At 39.6% G+C, this 22,067-nt stretch overlaps 1 protein-coding gene across 1 annotated transcript; it reads right to left on the reverse strand.

Annotated features, from left to right (window-relative positions):
- Positions 1-2,273: 2,273 nt before the first annotated feature.
- On the reverse strand, positions 2,274-9,458 carry wbp1la (WW domain binding protein 1-like a). Its single transcript, XM_053333089.1, has 4 exons — positions 9,315-9,458; positions 7,046-7,148; positions 5,521-5,682; positions 2,274-3,300 (listed from the first exon to the last, which is right to left on the reverse strand). The coding sequence occupies exons 1-4, from the start codon at positions 9,375-9,377 to the stop codon at positions 2,825-2,827; spliced, it is 804 nt and encodes a 267-aa protein (XP_053189064.1). The 5' UTR covers positions 9,378-9,458; the 3' UTR covers positions 2,274-2,824.
- Positions 9,459-22,067: the final 12,609 nt, after the last annotated feature.

The following is a 22,067-nucleotide window of genomic DNA, read 5'->3' on the forward strand; positions in this document are numbered from 1 at the left end:
AAAAGAAACCTTGGACTGCTTTTATTCTCCTCTATTAGTGATGAGTAATAGGTGACTCTGGCATTACAGAGGGACTTCGTATATGTTTTAAGACTATCTTGCCAGGCTAAGTGAGATTCTTTTGGTTTGGTGGAGCGCCACATTCTTTTAAATGTTCGTGAAGTTTGCTTTAATTGTTTGAGAATTATACCATGGAGCTGTTCTCTGTTGTTTTATCTTCTTTTTTAAAGGAGTGATGGAGTCCAGAGTTGCTCTCAGTGAGTCTGCAGCACTATCAATAATGAAGGGAAAAGGCCTAATAAAGCTACAAGGGCTATTTCTCAAGAAAGCACTGGTTTGAGTTCTAATGACCTTTTCTTTGCACATTAGGTATGTGGTCTTCTGGCAGAAGATGCCCCATAAACATATCATTCACTGTATGTTGCTTGTCAGTTGTCAACAAAGAAACTGGTGAAATGTCAGTCTAAATCATTAATTGCATAGAAACTCATTAAAATGATATGACGGTGACATGCCAACTGAACTGGTGATGGTGTGGACATTTGTAATGTCAGTGGTTGGTGGGATGGATGACGTAGCAGCAACTGAATTAACAGCAATATCTTCATTCTTTTACATTTATTCAGACTAATTACTTCCTGATTCTTCTTGTGCATTCATTTTGTTTTGTAGTGTTTGTTTTTAAAATCACATTAGACTGTTATAGTTGTGTGTGTTTGTACAGTATGATTAGTAATGATTTATTCTAGATTTTCAAGTGTTTGATTTCATCAATAAAACTGCTTTTTATCCTGCCAAAACACAGTACTACAGTTTGTTGTTCCCCATAACTTTTAATAACCATTTTCATACAAAATGTGACAGAAAAATATAATTTAATTGAGCAGATAACAAAGAGCATAAGAGTGTAGCAGCAGGTAGAGTGGACCACTGTACAATGCTGCACATGTAGAAAAGTGCTCAACTGATTCAATTGTAGAAAAGTTCCCTCAGTGCACAATAAAGTTTGGTTTTCACTGCCAGCTTCCCAACAGTCTGATACATTTCCACACGGAGTGTTTCCAAGAGCTGCAATATGTCAGTCATTCCCTTTATGTACACACGTGTGGAGTACAACCAACAATCTACAACACAAAACCGTAAGATTGTGAGCTGTTTCAGTCCACATTCAGTACATCTTCACTGCAAAAACATCCTGATGGTGGTATGTTTAGATATTTAATATGTCTCAAATCTATAGTTCTTAATTCAGGAACAGCTTTCTGCAGTATTTAATCCAGAGCTGATGTGTGAAACTTCTTTTGGCAAACTACAAGTAAAACACATATTCTGCATAATAACACAATGATTAAATGATGATAAATCTATAACTGGGTACACTGGAGGGTTACCCTGGACCAAAGAGACTCCAGAGCTTTGATTAAGTTCACCTACACATTCTCTACTGAAAGGCTACATGAAGATACACATTACGGCACTATTGCCTGGTACAAAAATGCCTCACCCGGGTTATGTGTCAGGTGACTGGAGACTCATACAAGAGTTTATGAAAACTGATTACTAACTAAAAAACTGATCCCTTGTGAATTGGAGCATTGTACAAATATGCTCATGATAAGGCAACAGTATGTTGTTGGTTGTCCACAGGTCTTCAATACAATCTTATGGTTCTTAAAACTTCTTTAAAAAACCGGGCATTTCAGCATGATTGGAGTTTTCACAATATCCTGTTTGCTTGCTTTGCATCACTGGAAATCCTTTACCTTTAAAAAACTAAAACATTTTCTGTTTGCCAGCTGGTATCTGTGATTGTTTTTCATTCATATATGGATCTGTGGGGGGAATGATCACGAAATAGACACTATACTTTGCTACTGAGAAATGTGGATTGGCTTGTCAGGTCACAGCTGTCCAGGTTGACAGTGCTAATGTATATGGTAATATTGCCCAACCCTCACAGCTACTTTACTAGTAAACTGCTGCAGTCTGAGACATAGCATAAGCCCTTTAAGGTATGTGGAAGTGTTGTAACTACAAGAACTGTGAAGGTAAACATGAAAAATATGAACATCAGTTCTACTTACAGCCAGCAGATCTATTATATCCATTTCTACATAAGATGGTGTTGCATCAGCTGTACGTGTGTAAAGGCCCATTTATGCTTAATGTACGTATGAAAATGTATACATCCTTTTCAAACGATGTTATCGTCACTGCTCACATACTTCCATGCGTCCTAAAATCAAAAACAAACATGGCGACTGTGGGGGAGATATTGATAATGTTCCTCTTGCATAAAAGACAAAAAACGATATGTTTAAAGTTTCTAGCCAACTCACACAACCTTTCCTTAAAAGGTTCCGCCATTGTTATTTCTTCTTCATGTCTCACTAGAGCTACGTATCGGGTAGTGACAGCAACACTGCCCCCCATGGTTTACGGTGGTACTGCTCCGTTAAGTCCGTATCCGTAAGCTTTATGGAAACGTGCAGAAATACGGATGAAATGAACGCAGAGCACGGACAGAAGGCTCCATCCGGAAAAAGATCTGTATTTAACGTTGGGCATAAATGGGCCTTAAATGTGAAGGGGGATAAGCTTGCTGAAAATCACACTTTCAACCTCAGAAGAATCAGAAGTTGCTAAGTTGATAACGTTGCTTTAAATTCTTGGAAATTGTTTAGTTGTACCTTACATTTGTCTCCAGACCTGTCACACACACAAACTGGTGTTAGTAAAACTTATACATGTACATAAGGACCTAACCCCTGAGCACCAAAGGCAGAATATTGCATCAGCTATTGCTGTACAGATTTGTTTCAGATTACCTAAGAGACTGTGGCTCTGTATCCACAACTGTATGTCCATCTGTGCTTTCATTGATGACTACATCACTAATATGGCTGTGTTCACAGGTCTGGGGACTACAGCGATCCATTTGCTCCACCCCCTCTTCCTCTGTCTCTTCTTCTCTTTCTAAAAGGCTGTGCTGATCCCACAGTTCCTGGCCATCACACACTTCAATCCCAGAATCCCCAGTGAAACGCCGGTACCTGCCCGGCGTTGAGTCCTTGTTGTGGTTGTAAGCACAGTGTGGGTGGGTGTGTATAGCCTCTGGAGTAGCATGGTGCTCTGCATCAGCATCACTGGGGATGGAGACAGCTGACTGTGGGCAGGGTGATTCATCAGGTGGGTCTGTGGGTGGAAGTGCAGGCTGGAGAGGGGTATAGGGTGGGGGAGGTGTGGCCGGGCGATCAACTACCTCTTCATAGGCTGGCAGCAGGTAGGTGGGTAGGAATCCTGGAAAATGACAACAGAGAAGCATAAAAATGACAAGTGTATCATGATGTGCCTCAGTCATTCCTAGTCTGCTAGAGAGCCAAGCACTATTCATTTACACTGTTTCTACTTAAACATTCTAGCCCTCACCATCACAAAGAACATAATTGTAGAGTTTAAAGCTACACCAATCAATACTTTTTTCACATTATCAGACATGTATGTCTGAATTATTTATTGTCTGTTTATCTATCTGTATGTGTGAACTTTTTGTACACAGGTCTCTTGAAGAAGACATTAGTATCTCAATGAGACTCTTTGTTTAAATAAAAGATTGAATAAATAAAATAATAAGAGATGCAATTTCAAAAGGTTCTTGCACAACATAAAGCTTTAATGACATATGGCAATGGCATATAGGATCATACAGGATCCTGCACATTGTCCATCAGGATCAGTGTGTGACAACAACACTGAATCAAACAAGTACTGTGAAAGTGGGTTGGTCTAAGTAATTAACCCACAGAGAATTGTGATTAGCTCTGCAGTTCTACTTAGCTCTATATCTGTTTTAGCTTCATTTATCTGATGGTTCTGGTTTTCTAGCTCTCAGCAGCTTGGTGGTCATATTGGAACATTTTACAACTGATTAGAGATGACGGAGAACAAACCAGAACTAAAAGAAGGGTGAATATTGGACTTATATTCATCAGGGGGACACAAACTACTCAAAATGGATGCTAATGTAGCTCTGTGTACTGTAGGCCCATGTCCAAATAAGTTTGGAAGAACTTCCTAAATCAATATAAATACCCTACTGTCCTATTGACCCTACTGTCCTAAACAATGATAGACCCATCCTCAAATTATCTGTTCTAGCTGAGGTTTTGCAATCCCTTGTGTGTGTCTGTATCTGCTAACAATATCAAATTTGATTTACAATCTGGTTTAAGGAATAAAGACAGTACAACTACAGCAGCCTTAAAAGTTGTACATGATTTGATCTAATCTCTAAATAACAAGCAACATTGGGCGGGCAATTTTTATTCACTTATCTAAGGCATCTGATACTGTGGATTATGCAATGTTAAAGCAAAGACTTCAGTAAGAGCAAGCTGTCTGATAGATATCAGTGTCACTTCTAGCTCCCTTAGTTTCTCCATGGGCATGCCCCAGGGATCAGTCCTGAGACCACTGCTATTCAGTCACTATCTAAATATCCCAAACGCAATTATCCAAAATAAGCTTTGAATGCTGACAACAAAACTCAATATAAGTACCTTAGAATTATAATTGATGTTTCTCTCTCATTTAAGCCCCACATTCAACAACTGGTAAACAAATAGTGAAAAAACTAAAGTTGAATTTGGAAATTGACAAAGGCCAAAAAGAGAGTTGTTGCTGTGATGGACTACAGTGACGTTATATACATCTCTGCAATGCCAACACATGCTGGATACTGTCTACCATATAGCACTGAGATTTATTACAAATCACACCATTGCTTTTTGTATGTATGCTCAGGTTCTATGGTCTGCCTTTTCCACCTGTGGACTTAAGCATTGGCATATTTTTATTCATAGGGCTATTTTTGGACTGCTTCCTTTCACATCCTACAAAAAAGAAGGGAAGTTATTATCTTTGCTCCCAGGACTTGTCTTCCTACTAAGTGTCCCTAAAGTCCATAATGAATTATGAAAAAGGGTGTGTGTAGGTATACACCCTTGGCTTGGACACTGAATTTCAGGAGCTGGTTTGATTGGACACATTTAATGTGATTCTAAATGACACGGAAGCAGACACAACTGGCTATAGATGTTTTGAAGGTCAGTGAATGTTTTGTTTTTTTCATCTGTTCTGCCCTTAAAAGGAAAACATATGAATGAATAGATAAGATAAGGAACACAACTTTAGAAGGGGTGCACCTTAAAGTTATTCAGTTTCACCATCTACACTGATAGACTAATAGTCAAATAAGGTTTAAATGCATGTTGAGTCTTGTCTGTTTGTGTGTGTGAATGTTGTGTAGTAGGAGCTGGATCAGCACCAGTCCTAACTGTGCAGGTTGTATCAATGGAGTGGTCACTTGGCAGTGGCACAGGGGATGGTGTTTCAGTTTGACAGAATCATTTACTTCAAATTCTATTTAAAAATATGTTTGATGCGTGGTTGCTGATATATCTGAGAGATAGAGACTATGTGTGGAATGTGCAGAGGCAGCAGCATGCCACAGCTACTTACGGAGATAGAGGGGTAAGTGAGAGTTGTTGTGAGCCTCTCTGTAAGCAATGAGGTTGATCTCGTTCTGCCGGCGCTGCTGCTGGAAGCGCTGCTTAGAACGCCAGTGCTGACACACACAGCAGCATGTCAGAATAATGATCAGAGTCCACACCAACCAGAACCCTGCAGGGAGCCCACAGGACATGCAGCAAAATGATAAGGATATTATAATAATAATAATGATATTGATAATGATGTTGAATTGATAGACATCCTGACAAACTGTACAAAGTCAGACTCTGTATCAGCTGAAACTTTTGATATTACTGTTAAAATCTGAGCTTCTACTACTTTTTGATACTTTAGTATACTTAGTATCCACACAGTTTAAATTAGTTTTTCACTGACAAAGAAGGGTTCATTAAAAAAAAATCTGTTTCGTTCAGTACGCTTGTCATGGATACACGCAACCTGCCAGTAACCCCAGAAGTTTTTATTTTGTTTCATATGGCACGAGGTGGAGGCATTACATTATTATACGTGGGACTGATGGACTGGCAGCTACTGACCTGAGAGAGCCTCACCATCTCCAGCTACAGGTTGATTATAGCAAAACACTGCCAAACTGATCTCCTGAGGAGAATATTATTATTATTATTCAACGTGCCACAGGCGGATTGAGCAGCATCAATAAAACAGTTTCTTTCTGTGTTTTTCTCTTTTATCCTGCAGTGTGCTTATTAAAATAGGCTTTATAATGTAGCCTGGGATAAGTAACACGTTTCTTTTAAACAGGAGACGTGCAGCAGCAGTAAATAAATCAATGCGCATATTAAAAAATACCTGAAGCAGAAAAGTAGAATGGGACATTTCTAATAACTTCATCAAACTAATGAGTGTATTATGAAACATGCACCATGGTCTTCATGTGACAGCTCTTTATATTGTTATAATCTGTTCCTCCTTCAGTTAGATAGATAGATATCTGACACACTGTCTTTTTTACTATTAATAGCACTTCACTTGTTTAAAACTGTTAGGTATTCAATCTTTGACTATTTCCACTGGCTGGCTATGTTGTGTTGCTATGTTTTTTTTTAATCAAAAAACTTGAGTTACAAAAGGAATGTTTAAATTTAAAAAAGGACCAGTGAGTGCTGTGAAAGCCTGGGAGTATTTATTAAAATGGCACGCAAGCTTTTGTAACATGAGAGACAACTGGACAACCAGGAAGCAGCACAAACTGTAAACAAGTGCAGATGAGTGACAGATTAGACACATTGCTTGGCTCCACTCAGCTAAGTGGTACAATTCCTGACCTTTATGAAACATCAGCTCCTCCTTCTATTTCCTTCCTTTTACTGCATTTCAAACTTACTTTACTATAAAATGTAGCTTCTCATCATACAAGCCAGCGCAGTATAAATTTACAGACAAAGTCATGTGCTTAGTTTTGTGTAATCCTGTTGTATGCTATTTATATATGAGTAACATGACGAAGAAGAAAAAACTCAGAGAATGAAAGAAGTAGAGTTAGGTAACTCACACCACAGTTCATAGTAGTAGCTGCAGCACTGTGTCTCTCCACAGCAATGACCCGACTCACATATGTAGCTCTGGTTGTTTACTCCCAGACACACCAACTTAGCCTGGAACGACACAAACACACTACTCTGACACATGGCATTGAGAATGCTATGGAAACAACATACAGCATTAGGACACAGTCACACCAAGACATGCACCTTTATATTACTAACCACAACACTTATATTACAAGCACATTATAAACCAGTGAGATTCAATGTTTTGCAAACGTCTGAAATCTTCCATCATATCATTAACATGTCTTGTTAATGATATGATGGAAGATTTCAGACAGCCACATACTATTTAAAAGCTTTGATTATAAATATTATCAAACATTCAGTGTCCTTACAGTGCAGGTTTTGTTATTAACACCTTTGTTATAAGATCAACGCATAACAAAAAACTTCCCTTGTGATGCAAATATATTACAAAAACAAGTTTTACTGAAGGTGTGAAATAAAAATACAGTAAATGTATCCTGCCCTCGCCTACCTAAATGATTAATCCATTATCAGAAAAGTTGTAATTAATTTGGTATGGACCAACTAATTAATCAACCAACCAATCGTTTCAAGTCTAACCTCAATGTCTTAGTATGACATAATATGAGCTCAACATCCAGACATGGCCTGGATCTAACTGATCAGAGACTCTGGCATGAGTTGTCAGGTAAACATTGCTGCAACAGTCTGAGCTCAGGAGCAAACTACTGTAGTTGTGCGAGCAGTGTACTCCTCTGCAAGACAATACTATTTTTAAAGATTCCTGTCTTCTGAGACAAGTTAGACAGCTTGTCAGTCAGTTTGATTAGATTTCAAAGTCACTTTTTCTGCGTTCTAGAATTGAGTTAAATTGCTAACCCAACTGGTCGAGGCAGATGTTCTCCCACTCTGAGTCTGGTTCTGTCTGAGGTTTCTTCCTGTTAAAAGGGAGTTTTTTCTTGCCACTGTTGCCAAGTGCTTGCTCATGTGGGAATGTTGGGTCTCTTTAAAATTATAACCTGAAGAGTTCGGTTTAGAACCTGCTCCATGTCTAAAGTGCCTTGAGATAACTTTGTTGTGATTTGGCGCTATACAAATAAAGATTGATTGATTGATTGATTGAATGTTAATACCCTGAAGACAACACTTTCTACAAAGTCCTTGCACTCCAGGAATCAACCGATCAATTTCATTAGGAAGAATTAATGAAGTTAGATGAGTCCAACAAAGTTGCAATAACTAACCAAAACAAACCAAGGCAATCATTGTGTGAACTTTAAGTAATTTAATTATGGTTTAGCCCTAATATTAGGATTTCAGGAAACGTGATTATCGTGATAAAACCATTAACCTTGATACTTGTTTCAACTACGATTATTAAAGTGCGAAAATGTGTTACCGGCACATTCCTATTCACTTTAATTTGTCACTGTTTTCCAGATTTGCAGATAGTAAACAGTTGCAAATATTACAGACCTATTTGTCCCAACAAATGCTAACACGAACGACTAATGGATCAATCTTCAATGTATTGAAATCTCCAATCCTGTCAAGATTATGTGAATGTCAGCTATATTGCCGATGCTGTATTATGTCTGTTACCAAACATATTTCGGTAGGGTCACGTTATAGTACAGTAGTGTATGGTGTAGTGTCTGTTTGTATGGCCCTGGGGATCACCAACAACACGACAGCTATCACTACAGTTGAAGGATGTAACTGAGTTTTTCACTGCGGATCTTTGAGTGAAAAAGATGCCATGTAACGCTAGCTACTTTAATCCAATGACCAGCAGTTACGTGTAGTTATATTTCAGCAATCGTTTACAATAATAAGTAACATTACAGCTGTTACAGCTATAGTTTAGGTCTGTGGTACATCCTATATGACAGTCCAAGCAGGCTAAGGAATCACGGTAAGATATAAACAATCCGTCAGTATTTAATGTTACCAGGAAATCCAAATAAGTGATATCACCCATCCCTGCTAACGTTTCCACAGTTAGCCTTTGGACTAGCACTTTTTATTTTAACAGCAGTGCAAACGTCTTTCTGTGAGTGTAGTGAATACTGACACTGGTCTTAAAGAAGCTTTTAAAATTCAATCCAAAAACCTGTAGCCCCCAACCACAGTATGAAGAGACGGTTATGTGGTCAGTCAACATCAGGTTAATACAACTAATGTAACAAATTAGCCGAAGCTACCGTAATGTTAGCTAACAGCTAAACTGTTGCTAACTGTTACCTCTGCTACTGTGGCTGCCGTCGCTGAATTTTCTTCTCCTACGTTGGACGTCAGTGACCCCATTGCCAGAATATCAGAAATGTATATCTCTTAACCACTAAAGTATAAATGAACCGTCACATTGTTGTCAAAACGTCGGCCTCAGAGGCCAACCCAAACAAAAACAAGTCCAGCAAAACTTATACAATTGTTGCATTGGATTGCATTAGCTCTCTGCCATTGGTCCATTCATGAAAGTAGTCGCTTCTCAATTGGCTCTTTCTATTGTCAATCTAAAATGACGTTTCGTTGACTGACATGTCGTCTGTCACCAGGGAGACGGGTTCAACTTTTTTTTTTTTTTTTTGAGACGGGTTCAACTTCAAATTAGTATGAATACCAATATATTCTAATAGTAGTTATTTAATCAGGTATTATATAAATAGCTTTACCAGTCACATTTCCTCTGCTGAAAGTGGTTTCGATGGAAAAAGTCATAGTAAGGTCTATGAGTTATCTGCTGTATAGATCCGTTATTTTATTTGTTTTATTTATTGGCTCAAACAACCCTTTACTGCTTTTTGATTGGATTTGCCATAATTGCTAAAGTTGAATTTGCAATCAGTTTGATAATCTCTTTTAGGTCTGTTAAATAGGCTACTGGTAACCTAACTTTCATTTTAGACTATTGGATTTAATTGGTTGCAAAGGCTACACAAATGTTTATCAGAAGCCAGTCACAGATGCTTTTCAAATGTTTCACAACTTGACCTGTACACTGTAAACTACTCATGTGCTAAGTCCTTTGTCCCCATAGGCCTATGTGCCCTTTTGTGGTGAGAGTGATCAATCAATCAATCAATCAATCAATCGATTCATAAAACTGACCTTGTACCTGAACTGTTACAGTACATACCACAGAACTGCAACTATCTATCTATCTGCCTTAGATGCATGGTGCATCAGTCAACAGTGGTCAGACAAAACTGTCCTCATTACTTTCAATGAATGTTCACACATTGTACAAATTGAAGTGAATGAGTTTCTTTCACTTGAAAATTCTTTTTTAGGAGGTGGAGGGGTGTGGCAGGTGTGTGTAATGGTGAGGCACACATTTCACAGTATGTTAAGATACAATTGAAAATTAGCAGGCAGTCTCTGCTCTTGCTATACATGTTGCTTTGAGCACATCATATACATACGTAATATACATGCTCTTGTTAGCCGATAATAACCAACAATGCCAGTGACAGGTTTCCACATCATTCTTCTTTTTAAGGTTCTGATTGCTCATTAAAGACACATCACAGAGAATTGGTACGTATTTTCCTTAATTTTCCAGATTTTCGCTCACTTTGCCTCAGAGGATATTTGCATAAAGTTGAGCCTCTCTCTACTTTCACCTGCGTGTAGATCGACTCTGATCTTTATTCACAATTAATAGCAGCCTATCCCTGTCCCAGCTTTTAAGTTCCTATGTGTGAACAGCCCACTGGTCACAGGCCTGAGGCAATCAGGTGGTGTTATGTTTGATACCAACATCTGATGGGGCCAAGTATGGAATAGTCCTACACAAAGAGGCTTTAAATGACTAAAGCTCTATAGTTCTGTGTTGAGAGGCTGCACCCTAACCTGACACTCCAGATGGTTTGTTACACGGAACCACCTAAGAAAAAGAAGTCATCCTTGGAAACTGTTTGGAATGTGGCAGGCACTTCAAAAAATATTTAGCAGGTGATTGGATGAACCATCTGTCTATCATCCTCTATCACCATCTTACCTCGTGAAGCAGCTGGATCTGATCACATGAAAATACTCATAGGATGCTGATTGGTCCGAACCACTAGTGATCCGCAGACACAGGGAGAGAGGGACCACAGAGAATAACCTGTCAGAGTAAGAGCAGGACTACTGGTGGTTTTTGACCAATCAGATGGCTTTTTGCGTGATCTTGTGATGTTGTGATCTTACGAATCCAGCTACTTCACAAAAGAAGGTGCACCCCAAATACTGTGTGCTGTCTCAAAACTTTTGAGAGTGCTTAGAGAGAGTACATGGGACAGAAACCTTCCTATCATGGTTGTACAAAAAGTGAATTAAATAATGTGAATTAAATCATGATACAATGTAATGGTATACAGTACAATACATCCATTCAGTGTTGTGGTGTTGAATCCAAAACTGAAATATAAATGAAAATTGCTGTAGTAGGTGTCTATAGCAAGACTACCAATAACCCCTTGTGTCAAGCATAAACCAAGTTTAATAGTCCCATATATCAGAGTAATTCTGGCTGATACAGTATCTGACTGTCATGACGTTCTTGCGAGCGATGTGAAATTCGTCACCCAAAACATCAAGTTAAGTTCCCTCTACTTTCTGTCCTTGCATCTCTCTCTTGATGTTCACTCGTCAGGGCTGGCTCTTTGAACCTTTCAGCCCAGTTTGAGGGAACAAAAGCAAACAAATCACATTGTCTTGTCAGGAATTTTGGCTTGTTCACCGCCTTTCATTACCTCTTCTTTAGGCACCTCTCTGCCTCTCCTCATTCAGGGTCCCCAAGAAAGTCAATGGTTCCTTACATCCCAGTTTGACAAGTCAGGAGGATACACGCTAATCCCCTTAATCTGGCCTTTCTCCCGCGCACAGCCATAGGGAGAGAGGGACCACAGAGAGTAATCCTGTCGGAGAAACAATAGGATTAAGGGCCCGACCCTGAGTGACAATCAGGTATCCACTGACTGATCTGCAAAGCAGGAGCCCCAGCTACTCTCTCTTCTATGTGACTTTATTTTTGTTTGGCGGGTCCGAGAAGGATGGGAGTGAGGTAGGGGAGGGATGGGTGGGTTGTGACAGGGGGGGAGGATATTTCTTTGAGAGGCTGCTGGAGGTCTGACAGGCCTCTGGTCCCCTGAACACCAGGGACTCAGGAATGACTGACAGGTGAGGGTTAAGAACTAACAGAGTTTGGAATTGTACCCTGGGGAGGGGGGTTTGCACAGAAGCAGTTAATTTCTCTAGCAACATTTTAGGGGATACGAGTGAGTGAATGTATTCTTGGTGGGATAGAAGGTGCAGGTATGCACTCTTGCCTGGTAACTCAGTTATATTGATGTTAATGTGTGTCTCCAGATCTCAGCAAAAAACACATTTTGACCCTGCAAGTGCCCAACTTTGTTGCCTGTCTCCTGGGGTCATTTCCTCCTACACCCACCTCTAATACAATGGATACTATCTGATGCAGTTTGATTAATTACCCAATTATTGTTGAGATATGTGTCTTTCATATTGTTGTGATGAGGTTTACTGAAGTGTTTTAGTGTCTTATAATGTTTAACAAACTCCATGATTTTTTTAAAAAAGGCGTGGAGAATCAAGACCTCTGCTCATTTTTCTGCAGGCATGAGCATTATTCTTCTAAGGCTATCCCATTCAAAGAACCATAGAAATCTATGCCTCTACTCCTCTGATCAATGGGTGCACTTCATCTTTTGGACACCAGGTGGCCCCATTGGAACAAATATGTCTACAACAGAATTCCCTTTGCAGTCAAAATTAAGCACCTCAGGTAAGAGAAAAGACTGCTCCATGTAGCAACACTAAACACAATAAACTGTCCAGGCAGTAATGCTTCTGATATCCAATCCCTTGGCCTTGCCACTGCTGCAGCAGGACTTGACTCCAGGTCCCAGAGCTGAAGGAAGCAAGGCTCACATCCATTGAAAGGGGAAGCTTCCCACTCCATTCAGCTCCAGTGAACTTGGCCAAAGAAAACAGCGGCTGATTCTTCACATCTCCTCATGTTACAGTGATGGTCTTGTTAAGTGCTGGGGGTAAATCACAGGTTAGTCATTGTGTGATGCGGAGTGAGTCACAGGAGGGTGGATTTCCATGTGTGACAGGTGCCTGCAGTTGTTACTCTGTGTTTATGTAGGCTAGCTGGAGCTGCACTCTGATTGGATATGGAAGAAAATGTCCAATGAAGGTTAATTTTGAGAGTTACTGGTTAACCAAGTGATGACTAAAGTATGGATGGGGGATTCACAGGATAGGATAAATAACTAATAAAAAATATTTTCAAAATGTTTTGATCAGAAGAACATAGAATATTTAGCTCATCACTACTGTGAGTAAATATCGCGTTAAAGGGGTAGTTCAACATTTGGGAGGTATACTTATTTGCTCTCTTTTCAAATTTGACAAGACAAGATTTATATTTATTATTATTGTTGGGTATGGAACTTGAATCAGGACATGGTGGGAGTTAATGGAGGGAGTCTTCTTGATGAACAACAAAGTATCCATCCACCTAGTGCTGTTCACTACAGTGCAGTGTTCGGCTATAGTACAGGTTGCCATATACATTTGGTGAGCACAGGTTTTTGTTTTGGCCTCTGTACAGGTATGATGGTGACAAACTTGGCCACCATGACAGCAAAACTCCAACAGTCTGCAGACAGTGACTGCACCCAGTTGCTCTTAACTTCCACAAATTGTTTTTACATTTCTGTATGGAAGAAACAAAAAAGATACACCATGTTCACCATTGAGCTTTAGAGGTGTTGGTAGGTGTAATTTTTTAACTTTGAACAGAGCCAGGCTAACTGTTTACCCCTACTTTAAGTCTTAATGCTAATCTGGCTAACAACATCCTGACTTGAGTTTTCAGTGACTTGAAGCGTAACATATTTTTACACAGTTGTTACATAGTGCACCTTTAACATTTAATCCACAATAACCATCTTTCACTGATCTTAACCAAAGTGCTTTTGCTGTATAAACCAAAACACACACAGGGCTTCGGATGCAAACCCCAGTCTTCGGTGTCAGAGTCCTGAATGTTGACGTGGTCCCCATCCAGCACATTTAGTCCAACCAAATCACTGAACAACTCTGAATGCTGCTTTTTCTGAGCAGCTGCTTCTGAATCCATGCATTCATTTGTCAGTCCATATGCTTGAGTATCTGGGACTGTGAAATGTTATAGGTTTGTGCAAATGATTCCAGTCCCCTGGTTATCTCCCACTCCACTATAGAATCAATACAACTTTTTCCTTATTGGGATTTGTTTTGCAAAAATGTATCACATGGTGCTGAGTGCTATTTGTCAATGTGGGGTCTTTGGTTAATGCTATCCATCTCCATTTTATGGATTAATATGTGTGCTTGTAAAAGTTTATGTAAAAATCAATTAGAAACAAACAACAAGCATTTTTTAATACTTTATGGTTGTAGCTGGCATTCAACTAAAATTAAGGAGGTCCAAAAGAGGTGTGTCTAAAGAAATAAACTAAAGAGGGGTAGGGCTGCTGTTGCCCCATTTGACTTGTTAAAAGTGTTTGGATGAACAGGGTGGCATTTTTCACAGGGCTGACACTCGACAGCAGCTTTGTGCTTCATGATGTAGCACCTTCTGAAATGGATGATGTCACCTGAGACATAGGTATCAGTGATGAGAGGACAATCTGGGAGCCTTTTTGTCTCCTACAGTGGTCTAAGCTCTCAAACCTTGAGTGACACTACAGAGGAGAAAGAACACGCAGAGACAAGAAAACACATTGCTCACTACCAGACCCATTCATCCCAGAGATTCAAGATTCCTTTATTGTTACATACTGAGAATAAGAGAGCATTTTTCTTAGGTTTCAGCTCCTTGACATTGCAGAAACAATGGCAGTAAAATAATCATAAGGATAGCACTAAAATAGTACTTAAATACAATAAAAATAGGAATAATAATGTATTGTCTGTATAGGTCCTGTGCTGTCCTGTGTACAGTATGTAGTTGTTTACATTTTTGTTTGTGTTTGTGTATACACATCAACAACTGTGTGTGTGTGTGTATGTGTGTGTGTGTGTGTGTGTGTGTGTGTGTGTGTGTGTGTGTGTGTGTGTGTGTATGTGTGTGCGTGTGTGCGTGTGTGCATGTGTGTGTGTCACAGACGGACAGGCGACAGGCCATTAGTGTCCATTATTCATAAACCTGGTTTATTGGTTGCCGCTGGTCCGGCTGTGGACAGGCTGTGTGACAGTTTGGGTTGTGGGCTCCGCATGACCCTCTGCAGCATTTTGCTGTTGGGTGAAGTGCATTTCCCATTACAGGCAGTAATGCATCCAGTCAGGATGCTCTTGGTCGTGCCTCTGTAGAGGGCCCATAGGATCTGGGACCCCATGCTAAACTTTTTCAGCTGCCTGAGATGAAAGAGACATTGCTGTGCCTTTTTTGAACACATCCAGTCCAGCCTCTTTTCTCTACCTCCTGAGACCACTGTGTCAAGTTGTTGACATCTCTGCTGTAGGCTGTCTCGTTGTTGTTGGTAATCAGGTCTATCACTGTCATGTCATCAGTGAACTTTATTTACATTGTAAAGTTGGCGCTGTATGTCTCCATGCACCGTTAGATGTACCGTGAGTAGGGGAGGGGGCTTAGGACACAGCTCTAGGGGGACTCCTGTGTTGAGTGTCAGAGGGGCTCAAGCTGCCAATCAGAAGATTGGTGGTTTGATTCCTGGTTCCTCCAGTCCACATGTCGATGTGTCCTTGGGCAAATTGCTCCCGTTGCTGTGCCAACGGTGTATGAATGTGTATGAATGGCTAGTTTCCCTCTGATGAGTAGGTTGGCACCCTGCGTATGAATGTGTGTGAATGGGTGAATGACATGTAGTGTAAAAGCGCTTTGAGGGGTCATAATGACTAGAAAAGTACTATATAAGTACAGTGTTGAATGCTGAACTAACTATAGTCTATGAACAGGTAAGCAAATTGGTGAGGGTGGATGGTAACATGGTACAGACTAGGGGTGGGAATCACCAGATGCTCCATGATATGATATTATCACGATCCTTGTGTCACAATACAGTATTATTGCGATTTTAAATATATTGTGGTATGCTGCGATATATTGCAATTCATTACCTTTTTTCAACTGCAAATAATGTCCTCCTGCACGCTGACTGTCATCTCTGCTGACCTCACCAGAAAACAAACTAGAGCCCTCTAGTGGACTGAGAAAGCAATTGATTTTATTATTCTAATACCAAAAACCTAAATTTTCATTTGCAATTTATATAATAAAATATCGATATTTGTCAACTGTGTATCGGTTCAATATTGCCATGCAAAATATTGCAATGCTATGCTGTATCTATTTTTTCCACCACCACTAGTACAGACTAGGGCTGTAACACATCCCTCAAAGCATTTGCTCACCATGGTAGTGAGGGCAACAGCATGCCAGTCATTTAAACATGTTGCCATACTTTGTTTTGGCACTGGAACAATGGTGGATGACTTGAAGCACGAGGGGACCACACACATGGAAAGGGAGAGGCTGAAGATATGTCCTTGAACACACTAGCCAGCTGTGCTGTGCACACTGGCATCACCAGGGACGGACACTTTGTAGATGTTGACTGTTCAGTTCGTCCAGGATGGAGGCAGTGACATTAGCTACGCAGCTGGGTCTCCCTTTAAAGTCAGATATTGTGTATAGCCCCTGCCACAGACTACATGAGTCATTACCAATTAGCTGTGTCTCTATCTTCCCTCTGTTTTCCCATTTGGCTGCTGTGATCATCCTGTGGAGGTTTTAACAGGCTTTTTTCCCCCTATGAAATGATGTAAACAACACCAGTTGTCTGTAGGACATCTAAATTGGGTTTATCACCAAAACCAAATTGGGATGGAACCTGACTGATGCAGTAAAACAAGACACTAAAACCATTATCATCATAATACCATTAATCAATTAATATACTGTATTTCTCTTGTCAAAGGACTGTAATTCTATGTATCATGGCCCCTCAAAACTACAGTATACTGTACAAATCAGAAATTTAGGTCACCGATCTGCTCTTAAAAGTCATTCAGGGCAGTAGTTGAAAATAGATAGTATTCAGGAAATTTACAATACCACAAACCAGTGTGTTAAAAAGTGTAAAGAAGAGAGGTGACAGGAGAGTGAAGTCCTTGTTCATCAGCCAGATTTGAACCAGGGACATTGCACATATGTGATAGGTGCCTCAAACACTACATCACCATTTCATCTTTAATGTCACAACATCACCATCATCAATTCTTTGCTGGAAATTTTGGTCCTGAAATAACCAGTTTTGAAAAAAGCATGTGGCAGAGCCTGGTGTATGGTTTGTTGCAGTGGAGTCTCCCCCTCTTCTGCCTCAATGATTAATTCAACTGTCAGGGGTCCCTGGGGATCACATCTCCTGCATGGATGTGCAATGTCTGTACGCACCCTGGCCATTCCTCTTATGTGGCCCTGGCATATTAGCTAATGGACGGCATATGATCTAATATATGCCATTAATGGCCAGCAGGGCGGGTCACTGCCCAGACTCACCCAATGTGTCCTTAGGTGGACACCCAAGTACATGTATGGGTGCAACACACACACACACACACAAAGTCACCCACACAGCCTTATTGGATTTCTACTGTCACTCCTGGTTTTGCAGTAAAATGCACACACACCAGTCCAGGATCACGTCAAAGTGTTATTAATATACCTGCAAATCCACTGAGTCAGTGTCACATTTTGCCTCGCCTAGGTGTATAATGTAACTATAGACATGTATAATCAATACCAACAACTCCATACAGCAGCTGTGGTAATTATCACATGGAGAAGTGGCACAAATCAGATGACGTTTATATAAGGTGACATATTTCAACATTAGGAGGTGATGGATTGGGTGGATGGCTAGATAGTTAGATGGCAAAAGTGGACTTAGCTGCAGGAGGCCATTGTTTGCTTCCTGCTTCCAAATGTTTCCAACTGTAAGTTAGGACAGTTTTTAAAAAAAGTAAAATCCAATGCCATGCTGTTTACTGTTGCCATGATGATCTTAAAGACATAGTAACTTTAACATAGACCACATTCATGTGATCATTTTAACCCATAGACTGTAAGAAAATAATGGACATAGTCACGTAATAGGCCGGTAATATTACAGAATTCCAGCCATACAGAACAACTACCGGACATATGCTTAATAAAGTATGGAGACCATGGTTAAAAAAACAAAACAAAACTCAATGTGCACAGAAATCTAAACCATGCATGGATTACCTGCATGGCTGCAGTGACCTCAACTGATTGAGGCTTGATTCAACAAATATATTTTATTAAAAAGTTATTTAAAATGATTAAAAGGTGAACTCTAAACTAACTGAGAATAGGCTACAATGATGAAATAAAACAATAACTTTGCTGTTGCTAATTCAGTGTATCAGGAGATTTTAATTCATCAGTAAGTTACATGTGGTCTGTGTCAGACTGGTCAGAGCTAACCTGCAAAACCAGCTGCTATGAGGGAGGACAAAGACTTGGATGAGGTGAGGACATTTACATTCGTTTGATAAAGTCAAGCAAAAAGTAGGCTTTGCTGTTGGTTTCCTGACTTAATTTAAAAAAGGCAGAGATATAGAACGTGAGAGAGAGAGAGAGTGGTGGTCCAGTGAGAGTGAATGGGATCGAGGGAGTGAGATGGCTGGTGAATGACAGGAATAAAAGAGTTTTCTGATAGTTTAATGTAAGCCTATAAACACAGGCCAACTCACTGTGAACCACTGCTGTGAACCGCTGTATATGATCCTGTCTGAATAATAACCGATCCCATGAATAGAACTGCAATACGCACATCACTCCTCTGTATTAAATGCAGACATTATTCTACAGTGGATGTATGTCTGTTCTGAACTTCTTATTTATTTGCTCAGTGACTTTCTCAATGAAACAGAGGGAAAACGGAACTTTTGCACAACTTTTTTTTATTGTTGTCTTGGCAACATATCTTATAGGCTATATCACATAATATTATATGATAATATTAGTAGGCTACTTAATATGTTATTAATGAGTTACATTTATTTATGTGGCATATTTCATCCCGGACATTTTGGCTGTTGATATTTTAACTACATGTCATACCGGTCAAAAACCGTCATATACTGACTAATGTCTGCTGTGACGTCACCCACTGGTTTGTGGACTCCTTGACTTTGCATTTTGACCATCGCCATCTTGTTTTTTTGGAGCCAGAAGTGACCATATTTGGACAAGAGGTTGGTGCTGACACTAACACTAGCTGCTAGCTAGGTTAGTATGGTGCATTTAAAGTCTATGTTAATTATGATCAAACTAAAACAGAATTAAAACTAAATGTATTTACCAGTAACACTAAACATCCCACTCCTTAGACTTTCAAGTGAATGCTGTACAGGACAATTCTTTCGGTGAACAAAATGTTACAATTAACTTTCATGAACTTAAAACACACTAAAATAAGGACTGCTATGTGACTGCCTGTACTCTTAATCTAATCTGGGGTTATGATACTTCACATACATAACAACATTGCTGCCACTGCTTATATATCAGGAAGTAGCCACACCCTACAGCATACCCCACTTTATTGTCTATTTTACTCTAAATGGGACCATGATTTATAAAATGAACATTATGCTGTATTAAAAACTAGCAATTTAAAACTAGCAATTGAGAACATAAACTCATTAGGAAAATTTTGACTGACATAATTCATTCAAATTTCTATACAATTGGACAAATTATGTTGTCCTGTCGATTACTGCCAATAGAGGCACCACATTAGAAAGCACTCTTAACATACATGTGTGCACTTTTTCACACCTTGGCGAGGCAAAACACAACACGGACATGATGGACCAGCAAATGTATTACACATCATCTGATTGTCCAAGTTCTCCTGTTTCCTGACCTGCTGGATATTGTTTATTATGTTGCCACAGATCTCAGCAATGTTATTCTAGACAAGAATTCAGAAGTAGACCCAAGAGCATGTTGTGCCTGCTATCTGTTAAAACATTCTTATGTAAAAATGCAACAGATGTTTTTCAGTAGGGCTGGGTTTTGATCCTTAATGATTGTTTAGCTAAATGGTAAATGGACTGTACTTATATAGGGCTATATTCTAGTCTCTTTTTGTGACCATTCAAAGTGCTTTTACATGTCACATTCATACACTGATGACAGGAGCTACAATACAGGGCGCCAACCTGCTCATCAGGAGGAGACTAACATTCACTCACACATTCATACAATTTTGGCACAGCCATCGGGAGCAATTTGGGGTTAAGTATCTTACCCAGAACACATCGACATCTTGACTGAAGGAGCCAGGAATCAAACTGCCAATCTTGATTGGTGGACGACCGCTCTACCTCCTGAGCCACAGCCACAGACCAACCATATTTGGAATTGAATATCAGATCAAATTATTAAGCTTTGCTTTTGCATGAATGGATTAATTGCCGGACCTGGCCTCCCTGGGGCCCTAAGCAAAATTCTGCTTCGGGGCCCTGACCCATGAGCCACCTGCCATGTTAACCATTTATTTCATTTGCCACACAATCACACCTGATACACCCGTGTTCCCGCTACAATCCTCCCTCTTCTAAAACAGTTTGCAGCATCTATCATTCTAAGAAGTAGTAAGTAAGTAGACCTATACTGTACTTGTTGAAGTAGGACTGGGCCTGGGTCGTCTGAAGATACATTGCCTTTACTGATAAACCTAAGCATAGAACCTGTCAATTATCATACATTATTATTCATTTTATCAGTTGCATCAATATTTCGTTTACTACATATAAAATAAAATAAAATAAAATAAAATATATAATATAAAATACAATTTATACCATAGCTTGGCTGAATATTCTGTTCTTATTACCCTAACCCTAACTAATTAACATTTTAAAATCAATATTTAACCAATAGTCATTGCTGCAATCCATTGCTTGCAATATCCTCCTTTAGTCCAAAGTTGTAACTAACTTAAGTTAACCTCGACTGAGAATAGATCATTGTCTTGTTTTAAACTTATGTACAACTTATTTTTCTGCACTTCATATCAAATAAGCCTTTTCTCTGGTGCACAGATGTTGCTTGATGCAGTCTGAGTTTTACTTGTATTCAAGGTGCAATCGTGCTGGTGGATGTGCACAAATGCACCTTTCTTTCCAAGCTGCAATTCAGGAACACACACAGTTGCTTGTTGGCGTTCATTAAATCAATACAGTGTATCCCCAAGCAGTTTTGGCCATTTTTTGCTCTGCTCACATTTTTATTCACTGTTGGTTCATTTTTCACTGCACATGCGTCCTGCATCTCTAGCGAGCAGTACAATCATGGTTACAACAAGTAGGAAGAACACAAGATGTTTTATTGTACAGTATAACACTGTTATAATGTAATAAAACAGAAGTTGAATGGTAAAGTTAGATAGAAAATAAAGTTATAGTGCGAATCACTGGACAAATATAACCATTTATTATTTTTTTCATTTTTAAGTCTTTTTCCATAACAGGTGAGGCACGGCCTCACCTGCCTCCCCTGACCGCACGTCACTGCCTGAGATGCATATTAGTGCCTGGTGTAAACAGAGCCCAAGTTAGAGATTGAAATGAAAAACAGGCAAATTAAATTGTTATTATCCAGGCACTGGTTTCAAATGTCAAATGATATCTAAACCCTGACCTACCATTAAATTACTATAAATGCTACTGCTACTACTACTACACAGACAAACTGATAGCACTGTCCTATGTACCATCTACGCACACATAGACACCATCGTCATCCTCTAACTGTTCAGCTCCTCTATGTTAAACACCAGGTGTTACTGTATGTGTGGTTTGATAATCCAGATGTGTGGCCATGCAGATGTGATGTCTATCAAATGGATCATCACATTGTACATAGAGGATTTGTGGGGT

This window comes from Scomber japonicus, chromosome 14 (assembly GCF_027409825.1).
Source record: "Scomber japonicus isolate fScoJap1 chromosome 14, fScoJap1.pri, whole genome shotgun sequence".
NCBI classification, from domain to species: Eukaryota; Metazoa; Chordata; class Actinopteri; order Scombriformes; family Scombridae; genus Scomber; species Scomber japonicus.

Coding starts and splice junctions, on each gene's coding strand:
- wbp1la (XM_053333089.1), bottom strand. CDS start 9,377: ATGGGGTCACTGACGTCCAACGTAGGAGAAGAAAATTCAGCGACGGCA. Junction 5,683..7,045: donor CTACTACTATGAACTGTGGT/GTGAGTTACCTA, acceptor GGCTCCCTGCAG/GGTTCTGGTTGGTGTGGACT. Junction 3,301..5,520: donor TCACTTACCCCTCTATCTCC/GTAAGTAGCTGT, acceptor GTCATTTTCCAG/GATTCCTACCCACCTACCTG.